This window comes from Schistocerca americana, chromosome X (assembly GCF_021461395.2).
Source record: "Schistocerca americana isolate TAMUIC-IGC-003095 chromosome X, iqSchAmer2.1, whole genome shotgun sequence".
Taxonomy (NCBI): domain Eukaryota; kingdom Metazoa; phylum Arthropoda; class Insecta; order Orthoptera; family Acrididae; genus Schistocerca; species Schistocerca americana.
In genome coordinates this window covers 702,480,281-702,502,489 of record NC_060130.1, presented here as the reverse complement: position 1 = coordinate 702,502,489, position 22,209 = coordinate 702,480,281, and the positions used below count along the sequence as shown (strand labels likewise).

Sequence of the window (22,209 nt, the reverse complement as noted above, 5' to 3'; positions counted from 1 at the left end):
TTTTCATCTCCTTTGACGCACAATTAGCAGCATTCATAAAATGTCAGGAACGTATCCCAGCATCCAGTTTGAGTTTGGTGCGTATTGCTTCATCAACTATGAATGCTACAATATGTTGTCGTATACCTGTCTCTCTTTTTGGTGTATTTTCGTGACCTTATCAGCTAAAATTCGATCGGTAGCTTGACGTCCTGCCAAACCTACATTTGCCGTGTGAACTAACTCATCTCCTTTACGGGGCTATTCCAGTAAATTAACCTCCTTCCCTCCGCAAGATAGACAGTTGTCAGCTTCGTTCCAGGTCCACAGTAGATATGTCTAGGGTTGTACAGTGCAACTGGCACCTTATTGAGAATACTGCTACCACCTTGATATGCTACCTAGCACTCATGCTAATCACTGTTTGAGGTTTGCACACCCTGTTATGTATCAAATTGAGAGCATTTACCCAACTGTTATGCAGTGATGGGGTGCCGAGACATGTAACTAAAGCACTGTTCCCTCAATGTTTGATAACATACTGTATCAGAAACAAATCCGGTCCAGGGCCTTCCTATAATTCTTTTGTGTAAAAACTCCCATCAATTCTCTCATCCTCGCTGTCCTTTAAGATGTAACTCCTTGGGTTAGTTCGTTGCATTTTGGTAACTGTAAATATCTTCGTTGACCAGTTTGACAGGTAAGACGTCTCAAATGCAGTCTTGTATCTTGAAATACATACTAAATCACCTATATTGAAATTCTGCTTGTGTGTATCCACTGTCTCAGTACTATTTTATATTATATTTAGAACGTCATTATCATGAATATCAATTGGCCTCACTTTAGACAAATGATGTTCGGTTATACTGCTCAATTATATGTGGGAGAATATCTAGCCACTTGTATTACCATGAAGTTTAAGTCACTACCACATATAGTTTTTTTGTTGTTCTGTTCAAATGTTTCACAATACTCACCTTCATATGAGAGAATGTCAAGGATTGGTTTATTTCATATCGCTCCATTACCATCTTAAAACACCCATTGCAAAATATGCTTCCATTGTCATCCTCATCTGCATCTTTCGTTCAAACATCTGTGCAACCTCCTACTCAGTATTTGCTTTCACAGGGAGGGTCCTGACAAATTTGGAATATGTACCTATCACTACTAAAATGTATTTGAACCCTTTTTTCACCCTTGAATACTGTCTCACATCTACGAGGTCTGCCTGCCACAAAGCATCCAAACCTTGTATTGTGACACATCTAAACGGAAATATTTTGAATAACAATTTGTGGAGTTCTTGCACCATCATCTCCATAATTATTATTCAATAATGCGTCTTCCTCAAAGCTCTGAAATTATTGGTGTCACATCATTCGTGTGAGCTGTATTCTTTCTGGCAGCCAATGCTGTGAGCATTCATAGCTGTTCTATTACTTTGTTAGAGTCATTGTAGTATGTATTGAAGTAGATTCCTCAGCCTCTTATGCTGAATGTCGATGCCTCCACCTGCTCTATGAACACCATCTAATGTGCGCCTAACAACATTAATGTATTTCCTACTGTTTGAACCTTTTATTCATTCTTGTGGGATGTTGTTTCGTCATACTTTCGTTTCTCTTTTGACAAATACTTCTCAGGGTTCGAGGTTTTTTGAGAAAGTTAGTTCCAAGGCTGATCCCAGCTCATCTCATTAGTCGCATCTCTTTCGTTAACACTGTGATAGTTTACGTAATTGGTAGTAGCACTTGTACACACTTCTTCTTCTTCTTCGTCTCCTCCTCGTCCCCCTCCTCCTCCTCCTCTGCTGCCTCCATCTGCCATGTGTGAGAGCTGTTTAATCCTTTTTGTTACTGTTTCAAACATTTCAGAGAGAGACTGATGTCGCCCCAACTACTCTAATTTTAATAATCTTAATTTATGACTGCTTTATTGACATGCTGCTACAGACTAAACTGACCTTGGAGTTAGGCAGAGTACACATCTTATATAGTCTTATGTGGGTTTTTCTCTTCATATGTCTAAAACTCCTTCAATCTCATCAACCTTCGTATTTACTACATGGATTAACCTTAGAAGGGATTCATTGCTTTCTTTCTGAGCTTCATAGCTACAAGAAGAGTTGTTTATAATTTCTAATTTTTTTCCATTTCTTGGACCTCTACAGTTACCATTTTCACACCAATGTTTGCATTTCCATAGATGACAGTGAAGAGTTTGGTTGATATTTTCAATTTTTATTGCTTGGATTTGTGTATTAACGTGTAAATGTATGTTTGGCCTATGCTTTGCCCGCTAATAATGAGTGTACTGCATGCATGCGAATTTTTCCATAGTCTATAATGTAATGACAACTGTCTTTTAAGCATAAACTCCTAGGAGTTTCATCTATATTGCCCGTGATTCAATTTTTCCATTTTATCAATAACCAGGAAGCCATACTGCATATTATTCCATCACTCCCTGCATATGGTAATAAATTCACTGAATGTCATGACGGTTCTTACAAGCGCTTGTAAATGTTTCAAATTCATATTCTCCTGTTTAAAATGTGACAATAAGGTTCAGGTTATTCCTTACCAACTGTTTCTCAACCCTGGAATATGTTTATTTTATATAAAAGACACCAGCCTTGATATGGCAGCTGAAACAAAAGTATTTCAGTATTTGATACTGGTTTTCCGCTGAAAATTGTCAATATGTATACAGTGTTAGCATTAATTTTTCAGGTGGCTGTATGTCACTGCTTTCACTCAAGACTGATCTTTCACTCAAGACTGGTAGATTAAGCCATTGTTGCTGTGTAAAATCTCTTCTAATTGCTTGTATTTTAGCAGAAACAATGTTTTTGAAAATATATGTACATGCTCGAAGCACAATCCCTCGGGATGTGTTAACAATGTCATAATAACATTAGTCTTCCTGCAGTCAGATAGTCCAATAATTACAGCATGTATATTATCTGGAAGGAGTGATCCATAGTTCTGGTTTTCAGTATCATCGGAGGAAGTTTGTAGAGAAATAAAAAACGCACACATACAGCTCTTACACTTTTGTTTTTTTATTTATAAACTCTTACATATAGCAGAGTATATGAACATACTTAAATACAAATGTAGTTCTGCAAATACATCTGGCAGAGTTGGGTCACACGTTTTTACATGTATTGATGCACATCGTGAATCTTAATGTCGAATAATGGTTTCTTCGTGAATATTAATCTTGAACAATGGTTTCTTCTGATAGAGGAAGTGTTTGCACGCTGACTCCAAAGTTTTCCCCAAATTTTCTCATACAATCAGCACATATACACTCCTGGAAATGGAAAAAAGAACACATTGACACCGGTGTGTCAGACCCACCATACTTGCTCCGGACACTGCGAGAGGGCTGTACAAGCAATGATCACACGCACGGCACAGCGGACACACCAGGAACCGCGGTGTTGGCCGTCGAATGGCGCTAGCTGCGCAGCATTTGTGCACCGCCGCCGTCAGTGTCAGCCAGTTTGCCGTGGCATACGGAGCTCCATCGCAGTCTTTAACACTGGTAGCACGCCGCGACAGCGTGGACGTGAACCGTATGTGCAGTTGACGGACTTTGAGCGAGGGCGTATAGTGGGCCTGTGGGAGGCCGGGTGGACGTACCGCCGAATTGCTCAACACGTGGGGCGTGAGGTCTCCACAGTACATCGATGTTGTCGCCAGTGGTCGGCGGAAGGTGCACGTGCCCGTCGACCTGGGACCGGACCGCAGCGACGCACGGATGCACGCCAAGACCGTAGGATCCTACGCAGTGCCGTAGGGGACCGCACCGCCACTTCCCAGCAAATTAGGGACACTGTTGCTCCTGGGGTATCGGCGAGGACCATTCGCAACCGTCTCCATGAAGCTGGGCTACGGTCCCGCACACCGTTAGGCCGTCTTCCGCTCACGCCCCAACATCGTGCAGCCCGCCTCCAGTGGTGTCGCGACAGGCGTGAATGGAGGGACGAATGGAGACGTGTCGTCTTCAGCGATGAGAGTCGCTTCTGCCTTGGTGCCAATGATGGTCGTATGCGTGTTTGGCGCCGTGCAGGTGAGCGCCACAATCAGGACTGCATACGACCGAGGCACACAGGTCCAACACCCGGCATCATGGTGTGGGGAGGGATCTCCTACACTGGCCGTACACCACTGGTGATCGTCGAGGGGACACTGAATAGTGCACGGTACATCCAAACCGTCATCGAACCCATCGTTCTACCATTCCTAGACCGGCAAGGGAACTTGCTGTTCCAACAGGACAATGCACGTCCGCATGTATCCCGTGCCACCCAACGTGCTCTAGAAGGTGTAAGTCAACTACCCTGGCCAGCAAAATCTCCGGATCTGTCCCCCATTGAGCATGTTTGGGACTGGATGAAGCGTCGTCTCACGCGGTCTGCACGTCCAGCACGAACGCTGGTCCAACTGAGGCGCCAGGTGGAAATGGCATGGCAAGCCGTTCCACAGGACTACATCCAGCATCTCTACGATCGTCTCCATGGGAGAATAGCAGCGTGCATTGCTGCGAAAGGTGGATATACACTGTACTAGTGCCGACATTGTGCATGCTCTGTTGCCTGTGTCTATGTGCCTGTGGTTCTGTCAGTGTGATCATGTGATGTATCTGACCCCAGGAATGTGTCAATAAAGTTTCCCCTTCCTGGGACAATGAATTCACGGTGTTCTTATTTCAATTTCCAGGAGTGTATATTAATGAGCCAAAACATTATGACAACTGCCCATTCAGAGGTTGAATGCCTCCTGGTTGTGTCGTGGGCATATGACGCAGTATGGGAAGACTGTAAGCGCAGGAGAGATGAATGTGCAGTCATTATAGCGAAGATAGGGGCCGTAAATGCGGAAATCCATGGCTATAAGTGGTTTTTACAAAGGGCGTACATCGGGAGCCAGTTGAATTTCTGTAAATCATCATCTAGTAATTTGCGGCATTACTCGACCTGTGTGCAGACATCTGGTGGCACATAAGTCTGGAATCCTGTCAACGACTTGTAGAATGTATGTCCGGCAGAATCTCTGTTGTGCTGTGTTTGAAAGTGGAAGAACATGCTAGGAATGTGGTCATAATGTTTTGGCTCATCGTTGTACGGTTGCCAACTTAGTCGACTGTCTAGCTCTAGATCATGTTGGATGACGTAGATGATATGCATTAGATTTCTTAAAGAATGCTCTTGTAGATAAGTGTACTCTCGCTCTCTCGTTAAACAGTTTAATTCCTTGTGGGAAGTTCCTTGCAGTGATCATATGATCACAAAATGTCGCTGAAGGAGAGTGAGTATTTCTGTGGAACATGGTAGCGATTTCCACTGTTGTCTCACAGGCGAGTCCACTCATCCAGGGCTACTATAATTTTGTGTCACTATATAATGAATTTTCCAAAACCACCACTTAATAAGTCATGATCTGACATCATTCCCACACTGATGCGTTTCTTACTGCTGATGTTTAAATTGTAACTCACATTTACATCATTATTTTCACGTCAGGTGACATCACCTCTCCAAGGAGAAATGAAAAAATTGAGCTACACTTTTATTTTCTTTTTTTTTTTACAACTACATTGTTATTCAGCAGCACTAACACTTCCATGAGGGCTGCCTTACAGGCCTTGCAACAGGAGGTGTTGCTATGCCTTTTGGCATGTTTACACTTTGAGAGACCTCATACAACTGGGTGAACGATGTATCATCCATTGCAAATATACAGGGTGAGTCACATTATACGTAGCACCCCTTTTATTTCGTAAACGGGTACACATATCGAAACGCGTAAATGCCGTTTCCACGCACGCTGCTGTCACATTCTAGGACATTTTTCGAATTTTTTAAAGACAGGTTTCAACGTCAACATTAACAAACGTTATACGACTAACTTTCTTTTCAAGAGCTGTCGAATGCAGGTATATAAAGTATAAAGTTCCATTTAAGAAAAATGTACTTGCTTCAATATCTCCGTTGATACCAGCACTAAAAACATTAACCAAACAAAAAATACGTTCCCCTCGACACTCTAACATTTGCAGAAAAGCGCGTTCTCATATGTGTAACCGTTGACGAAATAAAAAGGATGTTACATCTTATGTGACTCACCCTGTATATAATATTAGCAACAGTATATGTAACATTTAACAACAAAAAATAATTTATATTATCTTTGCTCTCACTAAAAAAAAAAAAAAATCGATGGGTTCTACAGTCAGAATAAACAAAAAAATGAAAAAGATTTATCAGTCTCCCTCTCTTTCCTACAAAAAAATTATATGTGTATTAAGTGCAGCTTATTGAGCTGGTTGGAGTATTGTAATGGATAAGTATTTCTGTCACTATATCCACTAAGCCATGGTGACTACAACTATTTACTAACTCTTAATTCACAGATGAATATAGACTGCTGCTACTGTCAGATAAGTAGTAAAATTGTTATCTTTCTACATCTACATCTACATCTACATTGATACTCCGCAAGCCACCCAACGGTGTGTGGCGGAGGGCACTTTACGTGCCACTGTCATTACCTCCCTTTCCTGTTCCAGTCGCGTATGGTTCGCGGGAAGAACGACTGTCTGAAAGCCTCCGTGCGCGCTCTAATCTCTCTAATTTTACATTCGTGATCTCCTCGGGAAGTATAAGTAGGGGGAAGCAATATATTCGATACCTCATCCAGAAACGCACCCTCTCGAAACCTGGACAGCAAGCTACACCGCGATGCAGAGCGCCTCTCTTGCAGAGTCTGCCACTTGAGTTTATTAAACATCTCCGTAACGCTATCACGTTTACCAAATAACCCAGTGACGAAACGCGCCGCTCTTCTTTGGATCTTCTCTATCTCCTCCGTCAACCCGACCTGGTACGGATCCCACACTGATGAGCAATACTCAAGTATAGGTCGAACGAGTGTTTTGTAAGCCACCTCCTTTGTTGATGGACTACATTTTCTAAGCACTCTCCCAATGAATCTCAACCTGGTACCCGCCTTACCAACAATTAGTTTTATATGATCATTCCACTTCAAATCGTTCCGTGCGCATACTCCCAGATATTTTACAGAAGTAACTGCTACCAGTGTTTGTTCCGCTATCATATAATCATACAATAAAGGATCCTTCTTTCTATGTATTCGCAATACATTACATTTGTCTATGTTAAGGGTCAGTTGCCACTCCCTGCACCAAGTGCCTATCCGCTGCAGATCTTCCTGTATTTCGCTACAATTTTCTAATGCAGCAACTTCTCTGTATACTACAGCATCATCCGCGAAAAGCCGCATGGAACTTCCGACACTATCTACTAAGTCATTTATATATATTGTGAAAAGCAATGGACCCATAACACTCCCCTGTGGCACGCCAGAGGTTACTTTAACGTCTGTAGACGTCTCTCCATTGATAACAACATGCTGTGTTCTGTTTGCTAAAAACTCTTCAATCCAGCCACACAGCTGGTCTGATATTCCGTAGGCTCTTACTTTGTTTATCAGGCGACAGTGCGGAACTGTATCGAACGCCTTCCGGAAGTCAAGAAAAATAGCATCTACCTGGGAGCCTGTATCTAATATTTTCTGGGTCTCATGAACAAACAAGGCGAGTTGGGTCTTACACGATCGCTGTTTCCGGAATCCATGTTGATTCCTACATAGTAGATTCTGGGTTTCCAGAAATGACATGATACGCGAGCAAAAAACATGTTCTAAAATTGTACAAGAGATCGACGTAAGAGATATAGGTCTATAGTTTTGCGCATCTGCTCGACGACCCTTCTTGAAGACTGGGACTATCTGTGCTCTTTTCCAATCACTTGGAACCCTCCGTTCCTCTAGAGACTTGCGGTACACGGCTGTTAGAAGGGGGGCAAGTTCTTTCGCGTACTCTGTGTAGAATCGAATTGGTATCCCGTCAGGTCCAGTGGACTTTCCTCTATTGAGTGATTCCAGTTGCTTTTCTATTCCTTGGACACTAAGGTATGTGTGAGTGTAGGCAGCTGGTGTACTTGTTAATCCATGCGGGCATATGTGGGTGCTGACCTCTGCATGTGTCAGCTTCATTGCCTGTCAAGTGCTGCTTACTGCACTTACTGACATAAGTGCAATCATTGCAGTAAGCCGCTATAGGACATAGCTGTGGCAGCGATGATCGCAATATTGCTGGAGCACGTAACTTAGTATGAATGTATTTGTAATTGTTTAACGTGTGTCACTTGATATCACTGCTATTGTTTCTCTCCCCCTCCATTGAGCTGTGACCATAAAACATTTCAAAGACAGTATGGAGGAACTAGGAACAATTTTGTAGGAAAATATTATTATTATTTACGTATGTACATGAATATACTGATATAAATTTATGGTCATTCTGTTCTGCAATATGTTGCCAATTATTTATTTTTTGTATGGCTTAAATTCGACCTGTATCAGATTCAGCACTACATATTGGGTACTCTGTCCATAAATTCCAGTTATATAGATTTTATGTTTATGGAGTTAACACTTGAATTCTTTGGCGCTGGATGGACACAGAAATTTATACACTGAATTCTATTTAACTCATATTTACACTGTGCTTGCATACATAATCTTCAGTCATAATAGGCAGCTGTTAACATACAGATACCAATGGCTCATTGTCTGTCACCATTGTTAACGTGCAGTATAGTTCACATAAAATCACGACACTAGAATGTTTAATGTAAATCGACTCTGAAGCTAGTTCCAGCACCATTTCTCCATACATGCTATGAATACCTTCCTTCCAAACATATGGCCTTTGATAGGAGTGTGTGGCGAACACATCATCTTCCTCTCAATGTAATCGGTCATACTGCAAATTCCCACTCATATTATATATACTGTACTCTAGAATCAAGGCATTCGACATTTTCCACTTCAGTTACTATGTCAAAGTCGCTATCAGGTGCTAGGCCAAAGTTTATATGTTTAGATCCACTAGAAGTCAGATTATAGGTAGTGTTGGATAGGATTCTCGTAGCATTTAACTGAGGAAGTTCAGACAGCTGTAATTGTGGTAGTAGAGAATACTAGGTTAAATTTGGAATGCCGACTGTGGGCTTCTGTGGTAGTGCAGACAGTACTAAGTGAAACTCTTGCGAGTCCTTTTCCAGCATTTCTGCTAGCGTCACATCAAGGGCGTGTTGTGCTGTTGGAAAAAATATCAAACTGTAAGTATAGACACAGAGAATATAAATTAATACTTAACTGTAATAGTAATAATGGATGGACAAATACTTACAGATGGTGTTCTTCCTTTTTTCTGGCTGGTGGCTGGTCTCTCTCGCTGATGGCACCTTATGAGGATCCTTTCACTACTGCATACAGAACAAGGATGACGAGGCTCATGCAATTGGATTTATGACTAGCAAAAGGATGGGGGAGGTTTATTCTTACTGACTTACGGGGTGGGAGGGGTTTTCCGCCATTTTTTATTCATGCAATTGGCTTAGAGCCTTAAATAAGGTATGACTCTCACAGTCGATGGGTGACGTCTTTTTTCCTGCCATTCTAGGCATGGGAGTTAACTTGACAAATGTCAGTTTCATTTTCCCGCCAATTTGGGGTCTAGGTGGACACCTGCTGGCCTCATCTAGGGAGCGTGGGTGGGGCTGGGAATTCTCGGAAGTCTTACCTCATTACCTTGGATATTATCGTTATTTACCCACACTGATACACTACTTAGACGTTGCCAGTATTTTGTTTCAGGGTAAATCTTACCATGACGAAATGTTTGTGAACATACAGCAACAATTCAGTGTAAAGGAAACAGTGTCAATGAGTCCTTGGATCACCCAGTCGTTCTTAGTTACACATGGTGCCATTGAGCAAAACATTTCGTTTGAAGAGAGAGATCCAAAGCAGCAACGTTCCATGCTATCGTTCTATGAATAGAAGAAATGTCAAATAGGCGTGGAATTTATGCCAGGTCAATGGATGTGAGAAACCTTTGGCCAGCCTCTTCGCTGTCCTTGTCGAGCAAATGCTAGTGAGGAAAATTTTCTCTGCCACCAGACTTCCAGAATCAATGTTAGGTCTGTGTTATGCTGTAGCGTATGCTAATGATCTCGGTGTTTGATGTATAAAAGCTCTATTATGTCATGTAGATGAGTTATTTAGGCGCCTGGAAAGAGAAGAGATGGACGCATGCTGCAGGCTACGCAAAGTGTGGGAGAGTGGGCTGCTGAACTACCAGGAGCGCATCTGGCACCCGCCGCGGCCGCCCTGTCTCCAGGCGGGAGAGGCGGAGAGCATCCGCATCATGTCGGTGGCACCGGCATTCCTCATAGCCATTGCAGGCATCCCGCTCGCCTGCCTCATCGCCTGCATCGAGCAACTCAGGTCCGAGTTCGAGGAAATATTTCTAGCTCTATCTACTTCAGTCTCTCTTTCCTAACTTTCGTCCCAGGGTATGGGATTTTTCATGATTTGCCATTTTATTTTATACTAGCTTAGTACTGGGCATTGACCGGGTATGTATTTATTCAAATCTTAAGTCCATCTCCTTTTTTCTCGCTCTCTCTATCCATCTTTTCTTTCCGCCTCTCTCTATCCATCTCTTATTTCCCCTTCTCTCTATCCATCTCTTATTTCCCCCTCTCTCTATCCATCTCTTATTTCCCCCTCTCTCTGTCCATCTCTTCTTTCCCCCTCTCTCTGTCCATCTCTTCCACCCCACTCCCTCCATCCATCTGCTTCTTCCCCCTGTGTCCATCTGTTCCTCACCTGCCTTGCCATCTGCTCCTTCCCCCTCGTCCATCTACTCCTACACACTCTCTCAGTCCATCTGCCCTACCTCCTCTGTCCATCTCCTCCTCCACCTACTCTTTTCACCTTATCACGCCTACCCCGATTGCAGGTTGCTATTTTTTATCCCCACAGCATTCCTTTCCAGACACGAGTAGTAAGTAATATGTGTACCAAGTTTGGTTGAAATCGATTCAGAGGTTTCGGTGGACTTTCTTTATCGACCGATTTGCTGGCATACGCACATGCCACATATATTTAACACACATTTAATATATTTTAGACATATTTGTACCCACAGTTAGCCTGTACACTATGTGATCAAAAGTATCCTGACACATGGCTGAAAATGACTGACAAGTTCGTGGCTCCCTCCATCGGGAATGCTGGAATTCAATATGGTGTTGGCCTACCCCTAGCCTTGATGACAGCTTCCACTCTCGCAGCCATACTTTCAATCAGGTGCTGGTGGGTTTCTTGGGTAATTGATGCCCATTCTTCACAAAGTGCTGCACTGAGGAGAGGTATCGATGTCGGTCGGTAAGGCCTGGCAAGGGTGTTCCATAGGATTCAGGTCTGGACTCCGTGCAGGCCAGTCCATTACAGGGATGTTATTGTCGTGCAACCACTCCGCCACAGGCCGTGCATTATGAACAGGTGCTCGATCATGGTGAAAGATGCAATCGCCTTCCCCAAATTTCTCTTCAACAGTGGGAAGCAAGAAGATGCTTAAGACATCACTGTAGGCCTGTGCTGTGATAGTGCCACGCAAAACAACAAGCGGTGCAAGCCCCTTCCATCAAAAACACAATCACACCATAACACCACCGCCTCCTAATTTTACCGTTGGCACTACACACGCTGGCAGATGATGTTCACTGGGCATTCACTATACCCACACACTGTCGTCGGATCACCACATTGTGTACCGTGATTCGTCACTCCACACAACGCTTTTCCACCGTGCAATCGTCCAGTGTATACGCTCCTTACACCAAGCGAGACGTTGTTTGGCTTCTGAGCAGCTGCTCGACCATGAAATTCAGGTTTTCTCACCTCCCACCTAACTGGCATAGTACTTGCAAATGGATCCAGATGCAGTTTGGAATTCCTGTGTGATGGTCTGGATAGATGTCTGCCAATTACACATTACGAACCTCTTCAACTGTCGGCGGTCTCTGTCAGTCAACAGACGAGGTTGGCCTGTATGCTTGTGTGATGTACGTATCCCTTCACATTTCCACTGTACTATCACATCGAAAACAGTGGACCTAGGGCTGTTTAGGAGTGTGGAAATCTCGCGTGACACCCAATCACCTGACCACGTTCGAAGTCCGTGAGTTCCGCAGAGCGCCCCGTTCTGCTCTCTCACGATGTCTAATGAGTACTGAGGTAGTACCTGGCAGTAGGTGGCAGCACGATGCACCTAATATGAGAAACGTATCTTTTAGGGGCTGTCCGTATAGTTTTGATCACATAATGTATCTCTAGTGAATTCTGCCCTGCAGTTTCGTTTTCGAGCAAATCAGTGTTTATGAAATCATATCTCATGAACTGTTTCTCGTAGAGTGATTCAATTTTGCAGGTACATACAGTGGTATATGTGAATACTGTCTGCAAAATGTGTCATGAATACAGTTGGTATTAAAGTAGTAATAAATTAAAAGTCGTGCCTGATGTGACAGTCTTACTCCTTGAACAGTGAAAATGTAGTAAGTGACAAACTTCCTTCCATCATTTTTTAGTGTTGTCAGGGAGGAAAACTTCCATAATGGTTTGAAATTGTGTTTAAAGTTCGTTGCAAGTCACAGAATACTCTCATTCTCAGATACTGGATGAATAAAATCTGGGTATTCGCACGTTGTTGGCTACACTTAGTTTTCACCCCCATCGCCATTCCTTTGATAGGTTGGCTGCTCTTACCCTCGCAGAAGTTCTCTCCAAACAGTAAGTGGTATGTGTACGAGGTTTGGTCGAAACTGATCCAGTGGTTTAAGAGGAGATGTGGAACATACAAGCATATATACATCCATTTTTTATATATGTGTGGATTATCTTTGTGACTTTATGCCCCTTCTGTCGCCAGAGCCGTCAGTTACCCTACGGAAGAGTAGTAGTTTCCGCCACGTAGCTTTGTTCTGTATATTACCGCATTTCAGCTGTTTGTGTATCGTATTCTCGGAAACTGAGATTGGGGCCAGCCCAACATTTGCCTGAAAGAACGTGGAAAACCACCCAAAAACCACATTCAGTAAAGGAGATGTAACAGACCAATGGTCGTTAATCCGCCGCTCGTGTTCAATCCAGTTCTGGCTAGAGTACCATACGAGCAAATCGAGTATTCCACTTCCAAGGAGGCCAAAAATTTGAAAATTAGTAGGTGTACAGTTACTGGGTAACAAGTATGAGAAAACTAGTAACATTTTTTGTATTTCATCTTATTGCATTTATTGTCTATTGAGTACACCAAATGTTACAGCCGCATCTGTGTTGTAGGTAATACACTGGACAGGCATTCGGGAAGAGGAATATCCATTTTTGGCCATCTACACTTTCCAAGAGTTTCCTACACGCGAATACTGGGATAGTTCCTTTCAAAAGGGCACGGCCTTTTTCCTTCCGCATATTTCCACGATCCGAACTTTTTTTCTGTCGCTAATGGTGGCATCGTCGATGAGACATGGAATGCAATAATCTGGAAATGTTCTAATCACGAAGAGCTGTCACGTAAGCCCTAATAGTAGAGTTACTTCATTAGGAGTTCCTGGTGGTCAAACACCAGCAGTCTCTAAGCGTTCACGGGCTCAATTTAATGCACACAAGTACGACCTCCAATCGTTCCCTTTCCTGGCCACACCATAGGAGGAACGTCAGGCTAAGGATGGCGGCGGCTCTTATTCGCCCCAGTACCTTGTATGATCGAGAGCTGATGGGGAATCTTTCATGACGATGAATCCTCAGTTTTTTGTTGAGGATTTAGAGGACTAGTTTGGGGATGTGGAGGGCTTGTCCAAAATGAGATGTGGGTCAGTCTTGATCAAAACAGCATCGTCTGCCCAGTCACGGGTGTTACTCACTTGTGACAAGCTGGGAGATGTTTCTGTAACTATCACGCCCCATAAGAACTTAAATGTGGTCCAGGGTATCATATTATACAGGGACATTCTTTTGCAGACCGACGATGAGATGCGCGCCAATGTAGAACGTCGAGGTGTACATTTAGTTCGGCGTGTCCACTGGGGTCCAAGGGATAAGCAGGTTGCCACCAATGCCTTCATCTTGGCCTTCGAGGGTGATACATTACCCAAGAAGGACAAGGTAATGGTCTACCACTGTGATGTAAAACCCTATATCCCTCCCCCAATACAGAGCTTTAAATGTTGGAAGTTGGGTCATATGTCTTCCCACTGTACTTCCAGCGTCACATGTCAAGGTTGCGGACGCCCATCACATCCCAATACTCCATGTGCCCCGCCTCTCATCTGTGTCAACTGTGGAGAGCACCATTCGCCTTGCTCACCAAACTGCAGGATTCTCCAGAAAGAAAGGAAAATCATGGAGTACAAGTCCCTGGACCGACTGACCTACACTGAGGCTAAGAGGAAATTTGAACGCCTTCTAACCCCATCAGCTCTGCCTACCCCAGTCACCTCTCAGAGCCAGAAGACTACACCTGCCCCCTTGATGGTGGTGCGCACTTCCCTCCCTGTTGCTCCTGCACCACCTACTTCAGGAGCAACACCCCCCTCCCCAACCATCGGGGATGCACGTCCCCACTTCTAAGCCGGAGAAGCGTACAACTTCTTTGGCTGCTCTCGCTAGGAAGGGGTCCCTTGGGTCACTCCCTTCCCAGGTTTCTGCTAGTGGGAAAGATAACACCTGCCAGTGGCAGAAGAGCCCAAAGTAGCTGGTCGCAGGGCTTCACGCTTATCCTCAGTCCTGGAGACTGAATCAGCCAGGGAAACCCAAGGAACAGTGAGAAAAATTCAAAAAGAAGGTCCCCAAGACCAAGGGAATTTTGGTGGAACCCACACCACCGCTACCTCCATGCTCAGCGTCTGTGGATGAGGTGGAGGTTCTGGCGTCCACAGAGCACCTAGATCTCGCAGGACCCTCAGACAAATTGGATATAGACTGCTCAGGCAAAAACTCGGTGGCAGGAGGTGACCGTGAGGAGTAAACTGCCTCATTGAATGTTCCATGCCTTCCCACTCTCATGATCACATCATCCTCCAGTGGAACTGCGGCGGTTTTTTTCCACCACTTAGCTAAGCTACGGCAACTGCTAAGCTTTACACTTGCTTTCTGCATTGCCCTCAAGGAAACCTGGTTCCCAGTAATGCAGACCCCTGCCCTCCACGGCTATAAGGGACACTACAGGACCCATAGTGACTGTAATACAGTGTCAGGTGGAGTTTGCGTTTATGTGCTAAAGTCAGTTTGTATGGAACCTGTGCCCCTTCAAACCCCTCTTGAAGCTGTGGCTGTCAAAAGAAGGACGACGCAGGAAATAACTGTCTGCAATGTATATCTTTCTCCAGATGGTGTAGTATCCCTGAATGTATTAACTGCAGTGATTGATCAACTCCTTAAACCTTTCCTAATTTTGGGAAATTTCAACGCCCATAACCCCTTATGGTGTAGCACCATGCTTACTGGCCGAGGCAAAGATATCGAAACTTTGCTGTCTTAGTTCGACCTCTGCCTCTTAAATAGTGGGTCTGCCACACATTTCAGTGTGGCTCAAGGCAGTTAGTCAGCCATTGATTTATCAATTTGCAGCCGAGGACTTGTCCCATTTATCCACTGAAGAGCACATTACGACCTGTGTGGTAGTGACCAGTTCCCGATCTTGCTGTCACTGCCCCATTGTCAGGCCCACGGACGCCTGTCGAGATGGGCTTTAAACAAGGCGGACTGGGAAACCTTCACCTCTGCTGTCACCGCTGAATCTCCCCCGCATGGGAACATTGATGTGATGGTTGAGCAGGTGACAACAACAATCGTTTTTGTGCCAGAAAACACGATCCCGCGCTCTGTAGGGTGCCCCAGGCGAAAGACAGTCCCTTGGTGGTCGCCGGAAGTAACTGAAGCAATTAAGGACCGTCGGCGAGCTCTACAGTGGCATAAGCCGCACCCTATCCTGGAGCACCTCATAGCCTTTAAATGGATCCGTCCCCGCGTTCGCCATCTTATCAAACGACGGAAGCAGGAGTGTTGGGAGAGGTATGTCTCGACCATTGGGTGCCATACGTCACAATCCCAAGTCTGGGCAAAAATCAAACGTGTTTTCGGGTACTAGACCCCAACAGACGTTCCCAGTGTTACATAAATGGCGTGTTATCTACCGACGCAAACGCGATTGCCAAGCACTTTTCTGAGCACTATGCTCGAGCCTCTGTGTCAGAGAATTACCCCCCAGCCTTTTGCACTCTCAAACGGAAGGGAAAGTCCCCTTGTTTACTACACGCCACAGTGAATCCTATAACCCCTCATTTGCAGAGTGGGAGCTCCTCAGTGCCATTGCACATTGCCCCAACATGGCTCCTGGGCCTGATGAGATCCACAGCCAGATGATTAAACAGTCATCTGATTACAAGCGACATATCCTCATCATCTTCAACTGGATCTGGTGCGATGGCGTCTTTCCATTGCAATGGCGTGAGAGCAACATCATTCCGGTGCTCAAACCCGGTAAAAACCTGCTTGATGTGGATAGCTATCGGCCCATAAGCTTCACCAGCGTTCTTCGTAAGCTGCTGGAACGTATAGTGTGTCGGCAGTTGGGTTAGGTCCTGGAGTCACGTGGCCTACTGGATCCATGTCAGGGCGGCTTCCGCCAGGGCCACTCTGCCACTGATAATCTTGTGTCCCTAGAGTCAGCCATCTGAACAACCTTTTCCAGACGCCAACAGCTGGTTGCCGTCATTTTTGATTTATGTAAAGCATATGACACGACCTGGCGACATCATATCCTTGCCATATTATACGTGGGGTCTCTGAGGCCCACTCCCGATCTTTATCCAGAATTTCCTGTCACTTCGTTCTTCCGTTTCCAAGTTGGTGCCTTCCGTAGTTCCCCCCATATCCAGGCGAATGGGGTCCCACAGGGCTCTGTATTGAGTGTACCTCTATTTTTAGTGGCCATTAATGGTCTAGCAGCAGCTGTAGGGCCGTCCATCTCACCTTCTCTGTACGACTTCTGCATTCCATACTGCTTCACCAGTACTGCTGTTGCTGAGCGGCGCCTACAGGGAGCCATCCATAAGGCTCAGTCATGGGCTCTAGCCCACGGTTTCCAGTTTTCGGCTGCAAAGTCGTGTTTTATGCACTTCTGTCAGCGTCGCTTCGTTCATCCAAAACCAGAACTTTACCTTAATAACGATCCACTCACTGTAGTGCAGACATATCGATTCTTGGGACTGGTTTTCGACGCCTGATTGACTTGGCTTCCTCACCTTCGTCAGCTTAAGCGGAAGTGCTGGCAGCACCTCAATATCCTACACTGCCTGAGCAACACCAACTGGGGTGCAGATCGCTCTACGCTGCTGCGGCTCTACAGAGCCCTTGTTCAATCCCGCCTTGACTATGGGAGTCTGGTTTATGGTTCAGCAGCGCCCTCAGCATTGCCTTTACTCGACCCAGTGCACCACTGTGGCGTTTGCCTAGCGACAGGAGCTTTTAGGACGAGTCCAGTGACCAGCATCCTTGTAGAAGCCGGAGTGCCTCCATTGCAGGTTAGGTGTGCACATCTGCTGGGCAGTTATGTAGCACATGTTCGGTGTTCTCCTGCACATCCGAATCATCGTCTCCTTTTCCCACACACTGCGGTTCATCTCCCACATCGACGCCCCAGGTGAGGGCTTCCAATTGCAGTTCATCTCCTATCCTTTCTTTCTGAACTGGACTCTTTGCCTTTACCACCTATACTTGAGGTCCGTACTAGGCTGCAGCTTCGCGTGGACCTTTCACATGTCCCTAAGAACTCAGTTAACCCCATGGCCCTCCGCTGCCACTTCCTCTCGATTCTTGACGAGTACCAAGGCCAGAAAGTGGTTTACACCGGGGGCTCGATGGCTGATACGTTGGCTTCGCGTATGTCGATAGAGGATATATTGAACAGTATTCCTTGCTCGATGGCTGCAGTGTATTCACTGCAGAGCTGGTGGCCATATCTCATGCACTTCAGTATATCCGTTCATGCCCCGAGGAATAGTTTCTTCTGTGTACTGACTCCTTGAGCAGCCTACAAGCTGTCGTCCAGTGCTAGCCTCGCCATCCTTTGGTGGCGTCCATCTAGGAGTCCATCTATGCCCTGGACTGGTCCCGTCTTTCAGTGGTGTTCGTGTGGACCCGAGGACACGTCGGCATCCCAGGCAACGAATGTGCTGACAGGCTAGCCAAACAGGCTACGCGGAAAACGCTTCTGGAGATGGGCATCTTTGAACCTGACCTGTGTTCTAACCTACGCCGTAGGGTTTTTCCGCTTTGGGAGGCGGAATGGCATAAGTCGTAGGGTTTTTCGGCTTTGGGAGGTGGAATGGCATAACAGTACACACCACAAACTCCATGTCATTAAGGAGACTACAAATGTGTGGAAGTTTTCCATGCGAGCCTCTCTCAGGGAATCAGTTGTCATCTACCGGCTCTGCATTGGCCACACTTGGGGGACCCAGGGTTAGCTCTTAAGCTGTGAAGACCCGCCTCAGTGTCTATGCGGCGCCCGGTTGACAGTGGCCCATATTCTGGTGCACTGGCCCACTTTGACTGCCCAGTGACGAAATCTTGGGTAACTGGACTCGTTGCCGCTCATTTTATCTAACAACACCTCAGGCTGATTGAGTTCTACGTTTTATTCGTGAGGGTGGGTTTTCCCACTTGATATAAGTTTAAACACATGTCCTTTGTCCCTATGTGCCCACCTCCCTAGTGCTTTTATGGTGGAGGTTTTAATGTGTTGCTGAGTGGCTGACCTCTCCTTTTTATTGTTGTGGTCGGCCAGCCACTGTAATCTGCTTTCTTGTTTTACTCTCTTCTGTTTCTAGCGTCTCTGTATTGTTTTCTTGTCCTCCTTTGTTCCTTTTAGTGTTCGTTGCCTTTCCTTCGTTCTTGTGGTTTTCCTTTCTTTCCGTTTCGTGTTATATGTCTCGTCTGTTTTATTCTCACACTTGTGACATTGCTTTATTAGGAACAAGGGACGACGACCTCGTAGTTTTGTCCCTTCCCCCTCTTTTAAACCAACCAACCAATCATTAGGACTTTTCTTGTGTCAACTGCCACTCCTTTGCAGTGGTGAGAGGCATCGTTAGTCTTCAAGTGTACACCTGTCTGAAGTTCGCCACTTAAAAGGAAGTTGGCTAACTTAAGCTAACAAGATCAGTGCATGCCTTATGAGAAAACTCACAAGTATTATGTACTCTTTAGCTGATAAAAGCTAGACTTTTACTGTTTTGTGCAATATCTTCTGTCATTGATCGAAATGTAAAACACATTATGCTACGTTTACCACATGGAGCGAGCTATTATAAAATGCTCTCTTTGTGAAAAAAGGCCTGTTGTCTGGATAGATAACTAGATACAGAGCTGAAACTATGCATTTATGGTCAGCTAGCAAAAGTCCAAGCAGTTTCCGACGTGATTGCTTGTACGTCATTATCGTCCATTGATGCCGAATGCACTGTACATCGTAGTGGTTGGCGTAGGTGACTCAATGCGATGCCTTCTAAATCCAGGTTATAGCTATCGCCTCAGTTGTGCGACTGGATTCGTGATTTCATGTCAGGAAGGTCGCAGTTCGTAGTAATAGACGGCAAATCATCGAGTAAAACTGAAGTGATATCAGGTGTTCCCCAGGGAAGCGTCCTGGGACCTCTGCTGTTCCTGATTTATATAAATGACCTGGGTGACAATCTGAGCAGTTCTCTTAGGTTGTTCGCAGATGATACTGTAATTTACCGTCTAGTAAGGTCATCCGAAGACCAATACCAGTTGCAAAGCGATTTAGAAAATATTGCTGTATGGTGTGGCAGGTGGCAGTTGACGCTAAATAACGAAAAGTGTGAGGTGATCCACATGAGTTCCAAAAGAAATCCGTTGGAATTCGATCACTCTATAAATAGTACAATTCTCAAGGCTGTCAATTCAACTAAGTACCTGGGTGTTAAAATTACGAACAACGTCAGTTGGAAAGACCACATAGATAATATTGTGGGGAAGGCGAGTCAAAGGTTGCGTTTCATTGCCCGGACACTTAGAAGGTGCAACAAGTCCACTAAAGAGACAGCTTACACTACACTCGTTCGTTCTCTGTTAGAATATTGCTGCGCGGTGTGGGATCCTTACCAGGTGGGATTGACGGAGGACATCGAAAGGGTGCAAAAAAGGGCAGCTCGTTTTGTATTATCACGTAATACGGGAGAGAGTGTGGCAGATATGATACGCGAGTTTGGATGGAAGTCATTAAAGCAAAGACGTTTTTCGTCGCGGCGAGATCTATTTACGAAATTTCAGTCACCAACTTTCTCTTCCGAACGTGAAAATATTTTGTTGAGCCCAACCTACATAGGTAGGAATGATCATCAAATTAAAATAAGAGAAATCAGAGCTCGAACAGAAAGGTTTAGGTGTTCGTTTTTCCCGCGCGCTGTTCGGGAGTGGAATGGTAGAGAGATAGTACGATTGTGGTTAGATGAACCCTTTGCCAAGCACTTAAATGTGAATTGCAGAGTAGTCATGTAGATGTAGATGTAGATATCAGAAACTACTCATGAAGTACTTGACCAATTTAGGCGCACCATGTTCACACTTTGATGGCGTTCTTGGAGTATGTCATCCATCTGCATCTTTCCATTCCCAAACTGCACAGGAGATAGCAGCCAAAAACGATACATAGTACTCTGCACAGGATTGCGGTGTGTGTGTGTGTGTGTGTGTGTGTGTGTGTGTGTGTGTGTGTGTAGATGTACAGAGCTAACGTCAGCTGGCGTATATTATTGTAAGATTTCGCCTCTTGCATACTGCTGAGCTGAACTGTGTCATCCTTAACTGAATAGCGATAGTTTGTCGCTGATGCCATGCGATCGAATCACATGTACTTACATTTATCCTTCCTCTTACCAGTAGATCCGTTTACTCTGCAAATTATAAGTAGAAGTCATAGCGTCTATCCTACAAATAACAGCCCACAACTTGTGAGCGCAGGAAAAACAGTGTGGTTAACTGGCATGGCTAAGCGGGGCATTACTTTTCATTGGGAATGTGCTCATCTATTAAGCTACCCAAGCACGACTCACGACACGCCCTTACAGTTTCGATTATAACAATATATCTCTCCTACTTTTCATCCCCGCAGAAACTGTCCTACATACTTTAATCGACTACTCCTGGAAGAAGGAAGTTCCGTTACAGGAGCAAAAAGAACAAACAGAATGCGTGCAGCTGGGAAGTCACACTTTCCATTAAACAAGCTAGACATTCCATTAAACACGCTCGAAACATTCAACTGACACTTCGTACACGTTTCTGTCGAGTCGAGCTGCAGTAAAATAATAGGGTGGACAATGATATTAAGAACAGAAATCATTGACGTGGTTCCAATATTTTGCTAATTCGCTGTAAATTGTACAATATGACTGTGACAGTCTTCAGTGTCTTTATCATTTAACGCAGTTTCTCTCGAAGGAACCTGACAAACTGTAATAATGGCAATGTAAGTACGGAAATCTTAGTTTCAACACCTTCGTCCCACAATCAGTAGAACGTAATGAACAACACATGAGAAAGTCATACAAATACAGACGTTATAGTTTTGAGAAAAAAGACTTGATATTGTAAACAATCCTGAGCAGAGATGATTATCTCTGAGATTTTCCCATTATTACACTGGAGTAGTAGTTGATGTTGTGTAGAGATAGCTGAGAATGTAATATGTATAGAGTTTCATTTTGGGATATAGCAGAAGAAGAAACTTCATAATGATAATTTCCCTTTTTTCAGAGCTCTCCGGGAGCGGCGCGAAAAACACTTGCCAGTAAAAGGACATCGACAGAAAAGAGCACAAAGGAGACGAAAGAGGTTGCCGCGTTTGCCCCCTCATATCCCTAAGCGCTTGTACTAGTAGCATGATGATGATAGTAGAGTACAATGAAAACATGGACATTAATGCTGTCAGATGCTCACTGATGCCTCTTTTCTCCACTTTTTTATTTCACTCCGTGGGGAACGCGTGCAATTCACGTTTCTACGCCACATCTCAGATAATATCTATAATACCGAACTGATGTGGCTATTAAGCACAACCTTCACAGCGCTGAAATCTCCATCTTCCATTGCACTGTATCTTCAGCTAACTCTCTGGCGTCTTGTTTGCCCGTGAATCATGTTTTGTGTAAAATATAGTGCAGTAGAAAACAATTAGCATTCCTTACTGTTT

At 44.7% G+C, this 22,209-nt stretch overlaps 1 protein-coding gene across 1 annotated transcript in view; it reads left to right on the top strand.

The window, feature by feature from the left end:
* The window catches only part of LOC124556261, a 189,109-nt gene extending 167,215 nt beyond the window's left edge, over window positions 1–21,894 (top strand). The window contains exons 5-6 of the mRNA XM_047130247.1: window positions 10,139–10,373; window positions 21,774–21,894. Of these exons, the coding sequence (XP_046986203.1) occupies window positions 10,139–10,373; window positions 21,774–21,894 (356 nt within the window). The remainder of the gene's footprint in view (window positions 1–10,138; window positions 10,374–21,773) is intronic.
* The last annotated feature ends 315 nt before the right edge of the window (window positions 21,895–22,209 follow it).